The following is a 13,663-nucleotide window of genomic DNA, read 5'->3' as shown; positions in this document are numbered from 1 at the left end:
GCGCGCACACACACACACACACACACACACACACAAATCATTTACATTGTGGATCACCTCTTCTTTATTCCTTGATTTCTGTACAGGTAAAAAAAAAAAAAAAAAAGTAAACAGTATTAATCAGCTCATCTGCCGGGTAATTTTCTTTTCTTATAAAACGTACAGGCGTACATCAAAACATCATCTGATATGTATTTTTAGAAAACAATAATTATGTCAGGAAGGCAACACGAAGAGTATGAAAAACACATATATTGCCAAGATGGGGAAATTGTCTTGAAAAAAAAAAAAAAAAAAAAGAGTTACACCCTCGACAAAAATCTTTTTTAATTCATCCTCAACACTGCAGACAAGACAAAGCTGAAAATGCTTGCAACGCATATAAAGAAGAAAAATTAATGAAAAAAAAAACACCCAAGAATAATAAAACCATGCGACCAAAGTCCCCAAAAAATCACCTGATGTGTCAGATACAACACACATTGTTAATTAAGGCATAATTATTGGCTGCAGGGGGTGGTTTTGGTATCATTTATCACAGACGCAAATGACAAAATGGAAATGAAACATGCAAATACATTCTTCCTAATTTTGAAAATGCATAGAGGATAAAAACGTATTTCAAAGCAAAAAAACAACAACAACAAAAAACAAAAAAAACAAACAAACAAAAAAACAAGTCATAAAAAGCTATCGCTACACTCAGATATAAATATCGTTCATTTCTCAACTATGAATAATCATCGTCCATTTCCACTATACTTACACCGAATGTTCAGTATGACGTGATCCAGCCAAACGCAATGCTAAATACACGCACTGTTCCAAACCCACATTTACTGATTTGACATCACTGAAATCATTTCCTCATGTCAGTGTTCTTTCACATATATCCTGTAGCTTGTCAGTTCTCTTTTCATGGCCCTCTAAGCTTTGAAGAGTGTGAGGGACGGGGCGTTTTTGAGAAATGAGAAAACGGGTGTCTCTGAGAATGTAGTTTCTCTTCTTTTTTTTCTTCTTTTTTTTTCTTCTTTCTTTGCACTCTTTCGTTTTTCTTATCTTCGAGTCTTCTAATAATATATTGATATTAATCTTTGTCGTTGAGGTTTGCAGTTGTCATTTAACTAACGTTTTCAACACACGACGGATACAATATGCAAGATATGAGTGACAAAGAGTAACCACTAGAGGGAGAGAGAGACAAGGCTGGGGGCGGTGGAGGGGGGAGGGGGAGGGGACAGACAGACAGACACAGAAACAGACTCATTCAGCAGCCGATGAAACAAACAGAGAGAGAGAGAGTGAGACATGAGAGAAACCGATGGAACTGACAGAGCCAAACAGCCCACCAATCTGTTGTCCCGACTGGTAACAAACACACACACACACACACACACACGCACACACACACACACACATACACACAACAAACACACAACACATACAGACAATACAATGATAAACTGGACAGGCGAATAACAAAACAAAACACAGAACCAAAAAAGAAGGAAGCCCTTTTTCTTTTTAATTCTCATCATCATCATCGTCCTCCTCGGCATCCTCCATCTCTTCAGCGGCCTCCGCGGCCTCCATCTCAGCGGCCCTGAGAGCGGCCTCCTCCTCTGGGGTGGGGTCCTCGGCCTCTGTGATCTCCGGGCCGCTGGGGAACTCCTCTTGGATGGGTGGGGGAGGGGGCGCCGTGTAGTTCTCCTGGGAGTACTTGTGCCCGTAGCCCACGTACACGTTCTCGAATTTCCTTGGTGTGGGGGGGAGAAGAGAGAAATATAATTATCATATGTGATTTGTTGAGTTAGAGGGATAAGAGGGGTGTTCATTTGTTTGTTTTTGTGTGTGTGAGTGTGTGTGTGTGTGTGTGTGTGTGTGTGAGAGAGAGAGAGAGAGAGGGAGGGAGAGAGAGACAGAGACAGAGAGTACTTGTGTCCCCACGTGCATGTTTTCGAATTTCCCCAGGAAAGGAGAGAAGGAGTATGGATCGTAGGTGAAGTTTTGTTTGGAATGAGAGGAGAGTGTGTGTGTATGGTAGGAGGAGGGAGGGGGGGGGGGAGGCAGTGTAGGAAGGGTGTGTGTGTGTGTGTGTGTGTGTGTGTGTGTGTGTGTGTGTGTGTGTGTGTGTGTGTGTGTGTGTGTGTGTGTGTGTGTGTGTTTCTGAAATTTCCTGTAGTCAGGGGGTGCAGAGGTGGGACAGACAACAGAATGTTGATTTGGTGAGATTGAGTTGTGTTTGACATAAGGTGTGTGTATAGTGGGTGTGAGGGGGGAAGTGGGGGGGGTGCCTCTCAAGAAAATGTAATCACATTTTGTCTTTTTTTTATATTCTTATACCATATGAGATAACTTTTTAAAGTCCTGTCTGTATAATTTGAGTGAGAGAGATAGAGAGAGGCTGAATGTCATACAAAGGGAAAGAATCGAGACATTCGACCTTCATAAGAAGTTTCGGAAGTTACCTCCCATCTCCCATACAATTCCTATTTGGCACCACACAATTATACTGTCGTAATGGATTTCCACATCTTAATTCGTAACCAGAAAAAAAGAGATGCTATATCCAGACAGCAAAAACAGGTGCCCACCACCTACTGTTTAAATTTTTACTTTTATAAAACATAAAAAATAAAATCACTTTAAAAGAACTGTGATACACACTCAACACATTGTACATATTGCTAATATCAATATGCAACAGCAGCAAAAACCACACACACACACACACACAAACCTTAAACACTATTAACTTCTCAACATGCACAAACTCACACACACACACACACACACACACACACACACACACACACACCACCCCCACTCCACCCTCCTACCCCAAAACTCACTTCTCAAAGCCTAAGCTGCAGACCCAGGGCCACAGATTTGAACATTTATGGATTTGTCCAAACGCTGTAATGCCTCCTTGTGTGACCAAAACCCAAACGAACACACGCAAACCACACACACACACACACATGCACACACAAACGCACAAACCCCCCTTGCCTTCCCCCGTCCCCCTCCGTCCCTCACACAGGAATCACCCCCCCCACCCAACACACACACACAAACACAAACCTCCCCCAAACTCACTTCTCAAAGCCAAAGGCACAGGCCCCCGGCCAGAGGTTGGAGCGCATGACGGCGATGGCGTACTGGGGGATGAGGTTGGAGGACAGGCTGGGGGTCCAGGCGGGCATGCTGTTCACCTCCTCGTCCTCGCCCAGTGGGGTCAGCAGAGGAGGCCCCACTTCCGGCTCAGGCTCATCGGGCTCCTCCCGCTCCTCTTCCTCCTCCTCGTCCTCGAAATCATCCTCGTTCTTCTGCACCGGGTTCCACCACGAGCAGCGACCCTGTTTTTTGGCAGAAAGAGGTTGTTGTTATGGTGGTGATAATGAAGAGGGATGTGAGTGATTTGCTGGAACAACGGGAACAGGTCAAGATCTTCCGCCTGAGGACTGGACACAACCATCTGCTCCACCACATGCACACAAAATTTGACATCGGACAGAGTGGAGAGAGCCCTTGTGGTGAGGGACCAATGACAACCGACCACACCCTTCAAGACTGTACGACGCATGCAGCATCCAGGAGGAAGTACTGGCCAACACCGACAGCAGTGGAAACCGAACTGTACGGCACCCTGAAGGAACTGCGATGGACGGCAGCCTTCATCGAGGACACCGGGCTGCTTATCTAATGGGAGGCGAACAAGGAAGAAGAAGAATTTGTGATATTTCTTGTCCAAACGCTGTAATGCCTCCTTGTGTGACCAAAACCCAACCGAACACACGCAAACCACACACACACACACACACACACACACAAACACACAAACCCCCTTGCCCTCCCCCATCCCACAATCCCGTCCCGTCCCGTTAAACAATCAGTCTTATTTTGTTTTATTTCATGCTTTGTTGGTGGTGTTTTCTGTGAGGTAGTTTTTCATTCACATCATGTTAAACTGACTCTCTCACCTTAAGCCTTCATCCTGTTGTGTTGGACATTTATGTCACATTAAAACAAACTCTCTCTCTCTCTCTCTCTCTCTCTCTTCTCTCTTTCTCTGACATGTATAATGTAGTATTGTGTAGTGTAGACCCTGTTTCAGGGCGGGGACTGGATGAAAAAAAGTGCACCAGTGCCTATCTATCACCCTCGATAATAAAGAATTTCTCTTGTCTTGTGTTGTCTTGTGTTGTCTTGTGCTGTCTTGTCTTCTCTCTCTCTCTCTCTCTCTCTCTCTCTCTCTCTCTCTCTCTTTCTCTGACATGTATAATGTAGTATTGTGTAGTGTAGACCCTGTTTCAGGGCGGGGACTGGATGAAAAAAAAGTGCACCCAGTGCTTATCTATCATCCTCAATAATAAAGAATTTGTCTTGTCTTGTCTTGTCTTGTCTTGTCTTGTCTTCTCTCTCTCTCTCTCTCTCTCTCTCTCTCTTCTTTCTCTCTCACCCCCACTCTATGGTGAAACAAACCGATATCATATATATATAAACTCTGTTTTGAATTGTATTCGCTACTGGATCAAACTTGCTCACATGGAAGATAGCAGGATACCGTCTAAGGCTTATAAAATGTTGTATGGTTTAGATATCAAAGGAAAGAAAAACTGGGTAACTAAGGTTCGTCTTTGTTTGTTTGAATATGGATTTGGTTTTGTGTGGATGGAACAGGGTGTTGGAAGTGTTAATGGTTTTATATCTGTTTTCCGCCAAAGGCTAATTGATTGTAGATGGCAGACTTGGAATAATCATATTCATACCAGCGAGAGATTTGATATGTACAGAACTTTCTGTAGTGTACATGATTTAAAACCTTATCTACTGCAAGATATGGACAGACACTTGAAATTTATAACAAAGAAATTTAGATTAGGAATATCAGAACTGACAGTGCATCGCTCAAGATGCAAAACTTCTAGTACGAATGATTTAGTTTGCCCTCTATGTAACGAATCTGAAGAAAACGAATTGCATTTTGTTCTTTGTTGCCCAGTGCTAGAAAATATTCGTGAAATGTTTATAAAAGCAAAATATTACAAACATCCCTCTTTGTTTAAATTAAGTCTGTTAATGTCGTCAAGCAACAGTAAGGACGTTCGTGATTTTTCCTCGTTTTTGTATAAGGCTTTCAAACTTAGAGAAATAGTCACTTCGTGAAATGAATATAATTATGTTTCGTTATCTGCATTTATGCTTGTTTGCTTATGTTGTCTTACTGAGTTGTATAATGTTCATATTAACCCCTTCACTTGGGGCTGAGGCCTATATGTGAATAAACCATTCCGTTTCCGTTTCCGTTTCTCTCTCTCTCTCTCTCTCTTTCTTTCTCTCTCACCCCCACCCCTGGAAAAAAAAAGAAGAAAAATTAAACAAAAAAAACTGGCATCACTATGTACATTTTTTTAACTGTATGATAGTCAGTCATTTCCCACTATGACCATACAGTGATTGAATCCTTCAATATTATTCAATTATAAACAACAACAAAACAAAAAACCCAAAACTGGGATTACCATGTACAGTATAATGATTGGTTCATTCGTCATGATTATTATTCAATTATAAACAAAAAAATCTGGAATTACCATATACAGTGAGTACAGTGATTGATTTATTCAATATTATTGAATTATAATCAGTAGTAGTAGTAGTAGTATCATTATCATCATCATCATCATCATCATTGTTATTATTATTATTATTATTACCACTATTATTATCACTATTATTATTATCATTCTTTTTTTTATTTTTTTTATCATCATCATCGTTATCAACATCATCATCATCATTATCATTATTATCATTATCATCATCATCATTCCTCCTCTTATTATTATTATCATTGTTATCATCATCATCATCATGATTATCATTATCAATATTATCATTATCATCATCACCACTTTCTGAGTATCTCATCATGGTCATCATGACATCATCATCAGGTACCTGCGGCAGGATGTGCTGAACGTGGTGCACCCAGTTGGACAGGGAAGGATCGATCAGGTCTCGCACAGGGATGCCCTCAAAGTCCAGGTTGGTCACAAAGTGATCGCGGGCTGCATCCACACAACACCACAACAACAGCACCGTCAGGGCGAGTCAGTATGATGGCCTTCGTACTTAACTTAAATACGATACGATACGATATGATACAACATGATACGATACGATACGATGCGACATGACACAATACAATACAATACAATATAATTCAACATCGTATAATACCATACAACACAACACAACACAACACAACACAAGGCAAGGCAATGCAATGTAGTGTAATACAATACAACACAATACCAACACAACATGACACAACACCACAAATGCAATACAATACAATACAATACAATACAATAAATACATCTTTATTAATCTAACTGGAAATCATCTGTGCATCCAAAGGTCCATCACACACAATACAGTCTTTCAGCCCACAGTCAAGTCCAACACACACACACACACACACACACACACACACACACACACACACACACACACACACACATGTGAATATGACAAAGGTTGAACTAAAAAGCCAGAAAGGCAAACATAATCAAGCTGAATAAAATGATGAAAGTGATAAAGAAAAATTTTAAATAAAACAAAAAAAACAGAAGCTTGATTTATCACGTAGTAAAATGAAATAATTATGTTGTATTGTATTGTATTGTATTGTATTGTATTGTATTGTATTGTATTGTATTGTATTGTATTGTATTTCTCTTTTTTGTCACAACAGATTTCTCTATGTGAAATTCAGGCTGCTCTCCCTACGGAGAGTGTGTTGCTACACTGAGAGCGCCACCCATTTGTTTGTATTTTTTCCTGCCTGCAGTTTTTTTTTTTAATGTTTTCCTATCGATTTTTCTAAAGAATTTTGCCAGGGACAACCCTTTTGTTACCGTGGGTTCTTTTTACATGCGCTAAGTGCATGCTGCAAATGGGACCTCCACTTATCGTCTCATCAGAATGACTAGCGTCCAGACCACCACTCAAGGTCTAGTGGAGGGGGAGAGAATACCGACAACATTTATGAAAATGTATTAAAAAACAAAACAAAACAAAATTTGAGAAACTGTGTTTTGATGTGAGCCCTCCCTGTGGTCAGTTCTTCAGCTGTCCTGAGAGTTGTGAATGTCACTTCCTTGCTTTTCATACATGCAAGCTAGAAGCAGTCCAGCTGCAATCATAACAGTTTCAGCTTCAGTTTCAGTAGCTCAAGGAGTAGCTCAGTAGCTGCGTTCGGACAAATCCATATACGCTACACCACATCTGCCAAGCAGATGCCTGACCAGCAGCATAACCCAACGCGCTTTGTCATGCCTTGAGAAAAAATAAATAAAATAAAATAAATAAATAAGTAAATGAATAAATAAATAATGATAATAATAATTATAGAAAAAAAATAATAATAATGAAAATAAAATAAATAAATAGATAAATAAATAAATAAAATAAATAAATAAATAAAAAAGACAACAATGATGATAAATAAGCAAATAAATGTATCAAAAAAAACACCAAAAAAATCTTAAATTATAACAAACACGAGCAATGATCTGTCTGTTAATAAATCGTTACAAAGTATGGATGTGTGAGAGGTAAAACTATAAATATCACATCTCCCAACTAACACCTTCAAATTCACTTGTGACATGAACACGCACATCTTGTTTTCCATTCACTTTAATTGTTTGGTATTTTTGGGGGTTGTTTTGTTAGCACCAACAAAATGTGTATGCAACAACACATATTTAATTATGAACATGAGTCACATTTTGGTACTTCATACTGATAACCAGTGGAGAACTGACAGATGAAAGACAAAAGCTGTGTATCTGTGTATGTATATGTATGCATCTACACACTTATATTATAAGTATCCATGTATGCGTACTTAAACCTCCAACAGTGTTATGTCAAAAAAATACATACTCAACAAAAACAATAACAACAACATAAAAACACCTCCAAAGACAGCAAGACTATAGCTTGCACAAATTGTCTCGTCTATCACAATGTGAATTCACATTACAGCAGCAGAAATGAAAACTAAAGAAATATATTGTAAATAACAGTGCAGTTATGAATGCCAGCCATACTCTGTCCTTTTCAGTTTATGTGTAACATGATTCGAAATATGAAAATATTCCTAAAGCGACAACTTGAAACATATCAACATTCCTATGGGGATAACATGAAACATAGCAGTATTCCTAGAGGGACAACTTGAAACATATCAACATTCCTAAAGGAGCAGCTTTGAAACATAACACTATTCACAGAGGGACATCTTGAAAAATAACAACATGCAACAGTGGAGTGTTGGCCTAGAGGTAACGTGTCCGCCTAGGAAGCGAGAGAGAATCTGAGCACACTGGATCGAATCACCACTCAGCCGCCGATATTTTCTCCCCCTCCACTAGACCTTGAGTGGTGGTCTGGACGCTAGTCATTCGGATAAGACGATAAACCAAGGTCCTGTGTGCGGCATGCACTTAACGCATGTAAAAGAACCCTAGGCAACAAAACGGTTGTTCCTGGCAAAATTCTGTAGAAAAATCCACTTCGATAGGAAAAACAAATAAAACTGCACGCAGGAAAAAATACAAAAAAAGCGCTGTAGTGTAACCCTGGGGAGAGCAGCCTGAATTTCACACAGAAAAATCTGTTGTGATAAAAAGAGAAATACAAATACAAATACAAACATTCCCAGAGGAACAACTTGGAACATAATATCTCTAGAGGGACAGCTTTGAAACATATCAGTATTCATAGAGGGACAGCTTTGAAACATAACAGTATTCATAGAGGGACAGCTTTGAAACATAACAGTATTCATAGAGGGACAGCTTTGAAACACAACAGTATTCATAGAGGGACAGCTTTGAAACATAACAGTATTCATAGAGGGACAGCTTTGAAACACAACAGTATTCATAGAGGGACAGCTTTGAAACATAACAGTATTCATAGAGGGACAGCTTTGAAACACAACAGTATTCATAGAGGGACAGCTTTGAAACATAACAGTATTCATAGAGGGACAGCTTTGAAACATAACAGTATTCATAGAGGGACAGCTTTGAAACATAACAGTATTCATAGAGGGACAGCTTTGAAACATAACAGTATTCATAGAAGGACAGCTTTGAAACATTACAGTATTCATAGAGGGATAACTTGAAAAATGATAATGTTCCTGAGGAAACAACTTCAAACAGAACATTCCTAGAAGGGACAACCTGTCCATTTCCACGACACAACATGTACATCACAGGCTCAGTGAAGATCACTCACCCTCTCCCTCTTCCTCTTCCTCCTCCTCCTCATCAAACTGGTAGAAGCCCAGGGGGGAGATGTGAGTGCCGGCACTGATGCGAGCGATCTGGGCGCGCAGGTAGTTGGCTTCGTTGCCGGGGAAAGGTGGGTAGGTCACCACCTGTCCAAAAAGAATACAAATCTATTCATTTTTTTTCTAAAATACAAACAAACATCAACAACAACAACAACAAAAAAAAAAAAAAAAAAAAAAAAGAACCCACACATAAAACATTTAAGAAATACATAAATACAATAAAACCAAAGATTAAAAAAATCGGACCAACATGAACAAAATTGATTTACGCAAATATTACACATAAACTGAAAGTTCAGTTTTAAGATTTTCTTTTTTTCCATTACAAAGAAGGTTCTATTCTTTTCAATCAGTACAGCACAATACATATCTAACACATAATGACCAATAACATTGGACATTCAATGACATCAGCACCACTGATAATATGATGAGGTGATAACTGTGGTGCACATAATTATGTGTTAACATCACCAGTGTAGGATTCACCTTCATATTTTTAAACATGCAACATTATCATAACCTGCAAAACTGACTCATAGTTTAGCTCAACAAGAAAGTGAGTTACGGCAAGGGATTTTCTTTTGGGAAAAGAATGATAAACAGGGTCACAAGGAGTGTAAGGGAATTACTGGACAAGTATTGCAGCTACCTTCTTCTTCTTCTTCATTCGTAGAAGAATAAAGTACAAGATCGGCACTCTGTGTTATAGATGTATTCACAAATCTGCCCCTTCCTATCTCTGCAGCTGCCTTCACCTCTACACTCCATCTCGCTCAGTACGATCGGCTTTGGATCCACTCTGTTTACTCATACCCAGATTCAAACACTCGACTGTTGGTCGCCATTCTTTCTCTGTCTCTAGACCTTGCAATTGGAATGAACTTCCTCTTTCGCTTTGTCAAGTCTCCACACTCAGCTCTTTCAAGTCTGGCCTTAAAACCCACCTCTTCCCAAAATAGCCTCCCTTCCCTGCCTCTTCCTTGTCTTCAGTTTCTCCAGTTTTAGAGTTATGCATGCATGTGAATGACTGGTGCGAAAGCGCTTTGATTTGTCTCTGCACAAGATTCAGTGCTATATAAATACCATAATTATTATTATTATTATTATTATTATTATTGGTGGGCTGCATCTCCCATGTTCACTCGTATGTGCATGATTGGGTTTTTACGTGTATGACTGTTTTGACCCCACCATGTAGGCAGCCATACTCAGCTTTTTAAGGGTGTGCATGCTGGGTATATTCTTGTTTCCATAACCCACCCAACGCTGACATGGATTACAGGATCTTTAACATGCGTATTTGATATTCAGCGTGCGTATACACACGAAGGGGGTTCAGGCAGAAGCAGGTCTGCACATATGTTGACCTGGGAGATCAGAAAAATCTCCACACTTTACCCAGCAGGCGCCGTTACTAGATTTGAACCCGGGACCCTCAGATTAAAAGTCCAACGCTTTAACCACTCGGCTATTGTGCCCATCATTACAGCTACCAACACTCAGCTTATATCACAGATTGACATAAGTTTACAGTTAGGCCAGCAGCAAAGTGAAATCTGTATTATCAATGGTTTCTCCAATGCAATGGGAAATCTTTTACAGCTTAGTCTATTGTGAAGGACTATGACTCTCAAACTAGGAGGCAAAATTGCACTGGCTCTTAGTGCTGCAGCCTTGTGGGCTAGTTGGACTTTGGGAACCATCCCAGCGCCGACTGTCCTAAAACCCTCTTGGCCGAGAGAGTGGGGATGTGACTTGGGCAAGACACTCTCCACTATCATCAAGTTCTAGCCAAAATAGTCGGGACAGCAGTTGCCTCCTCTGCTGTTCTGATGGTCATAGTCAGACACAACTAGCTATCATAATACAGCCATTGTAATGTCGGACATATACATGTAACAGTTACCACTGAAGAGAGACAGACAGACAGAAACAGAGAGACAAAGAGAGAGGGGGACAGAGATATGGATATGGATGTTTTTATTCAATACAGGCTATGGCCCCTAATGACGGGGTGATGATACAAACATCTCCAAGATAATACACAGATATGCTAAATGATAAAGATGTAACCTGGAAAAAAAATTATCAGCTAATTGACACAGAATAACTAAATGAAAAAAAAAAACACACATTCAACTGCAATTTATAGTTCTAATTTTTAAGGCTTTATACAGATAAATTGCTAGTTGCTTTATAACTTGCTCAGTAAGTAAAGACAGTCTGAACAGGAGGGTTGCTTATAATATTTTGACGGGTATCAGCTGATTTCTAAGATCACCTGAGGGGGGACAGAAAAAGAGAGAGAGAGAGAGAGTTTTCATGTGTGTGGGAGTGGGGGGAGGGGGGGGGGGTTAGAGAGAATGTGTATCTATCTCTGTTTGTCCATGTTTATACGTTTTCCTCTCCCTCTCACAGTGTACAGGACAGCGTGAACGGCTGCGGTGACTTACAGGGGCGTCCAGACGACCGGTGAAGAATTTCTTGATCTGCCTGGCACTGGACAGCTGGGTCGGGGTCACAGCCGGCAGCTTGACCCACACCTTGCCAGCTGGACACGGGACAGAGGGAAATGGTCAAGTCTTAATCGTTGTTTGGCTTGCGTTGAGCAGAGCATCATCGGTTGCAGGAACAAGAAACACAAAATGAGGAGGAGGAGAACGAGAACAGTACAACAGTAGCAACAAGAACAGATGATGATGATGATGATGATGATGATGACAATGATGATGAGCAACAAGAACAGATGATGATGATGATGATGATGATGATGATGATGATGATGATGACAATGATGATGAGCAACAAGAACAGTTGATGATGATGATGATGATGATGATAACAATGATGATGAGCAACAAGAACAGATGATGATGATGATGATGATGACAATGATGATGAGCAACAAGAACAGATGATGATGATGATGATGATGATGATGATGACAATGATGATGAGCAACAAGAACAGATGATGATGATGATGATGATGATGATGACAATGATGATGAGCAACAAGAACAGTTGATGATGATGATGATGATGATGATGATGATGGCAATGATGATGAGCAACAAGAACAGATGATGATGATGATGATGATGACAATGATGATGGCATGATGATGAGCAACAAGAACAGATGATGATGATGATTACCATAATGATGATGATGATGATGATGATAATGATAATAATGACACCACAACTACTACTACTACTACTACTACTACCTCTACTACTACTACTACCACTACTACAATTATAATGATCATTACAATGAAAACAATGATAACAACAACTACAACAACACCAACACCAACACCACCAACAATAACAAGAATGATGATGATAATAACAACAACAACAACAACAACAACAACAACAATCATCATCATCATCGTCATCATAATCATAATAATAATAATAATAATATAATGAATCATGATACGCTGGGATTTAAACATTTCATAGTCTTTGTGATCAGTTTGCTGAGATTGTGCAAAGAAGAGGCATCTGCTTCTTTTTGTTGTAGTTGTTGTTGTTGTAGTTGTTCTTCTTCATCAGAATATCTATATATATGGATCACCCGGATTGCTTTGACACCTCCCTGAAACTGCAACTGAAACATCAAATCATGAAAAACGACAGAAGACAGGACACAAAGAAAAGTTTCAGTTTCAGTTTCAGTAGCTCAAGGAGGCGTCACTGCGTTCGGACAAATCCATATACGCTACACCACATCTGCCAAGCAGATGCCTGACCAGCAGCGTAACCCAACCACACTTTGTCAGGCCTTGTGATAAAAAAAATAAATATAAAAATAATAATAATTTTTTTTTTCATTTAAAATAAAAAAAAATAAGTAAATAAATAAAGATTTTAAAAGATATAAAAAATAACAATAAATAAATTCTAAAAAAATAATAATAATAAATATAAATAAATAAATAAATAAATAAATAAAATAAATAAATAATAATATATCTATAAAAATAAATAAATAAATAAATAAATGAAAATGATAATAATAATGAAAATAAAATAAATAAATAAACAAATAAAAAGAATAAATAAAAAAGACAACAATGATGATAAATACGCAAATAAGTGTAAAAAAAAAAAAAAAAAAAAACCCTAAATAAATTCAACCCTTTCCTGCATGCAGGGCAACTAGGATTTCTTTTCTTTCTCTTCCGATACTTACGGTCATTGCAGACGAAGTAGACCTTTTTGTTGGCGCCTGTCCTGTTGTCTTCTTTGGGAACTGTGGGAGGGGG

At 39.1% G+C, this 13,663-nt stretch overlaps 1 protein-coding gene across 1 annotated transcript in view; it reads right to left on the bottom strand.

The window, feature by feature from the left end:
- Positions 1-276: 276 nt before the first annotated feature.
- The window catches only part of LOC143281033 (radial spoke head protein 4 homolog A-like), a 19,433-nt gene continuing 6,046 nt past the window's right edge, over positions 277-13,663 (bottom strand). Inside the window, exons 5-10 of the mRNA XM_076585935.1 lie at positions 13,591-13,663; positions 11,839-11,936; positions 9,325-9,466; positions 5,965-6,074; positions 3,100-3,359; positions 277-1,756 (exon numbers count right to left, since the gene is read on the bottom strand). The exon at positions 13,591-13,663 is cut by the window's right edge and continues 41 nt beyond it. Of these exons, the coding sequence (XP_076442050.1) occupies positions 1,525-1,756; positions 3,100-3,359; positions 5,965-6,074; positions 9,325-9,466; positions 11,839-11,936; positions 13,591-13,663 (915 nt within the window). The 3' untranslated portion in view covers positions 277-1,524. The remainder of the gene's footprint in view (positions 1,757-3,099; positions 3,360-5,964; positions 6,075-9,324; positions 9,467-11,838; positions 11,937-13,590) is intronic.

Source organism: Babylonia areolata, chromosome 4, assembly GCF_041734735.1.
Source record: "Babylonia areolata isolate BAREFJ2019XMU chromosome 4, ASM4173473v1, whole genome shotgun sequence".
In the NCBI taxonomy this organism is placed as follows: domain Eukaryota; kingdom Metazoa; phylum Mollusca; class Gastropoda; order Neogastropoda; family Buccinidae; genus Babylonia; species Babylonia areolata.
Note: the sequence above shows the minus strand (reverse complement) of the source record. Positions and strands in the feature narration are given on the sequence as shown.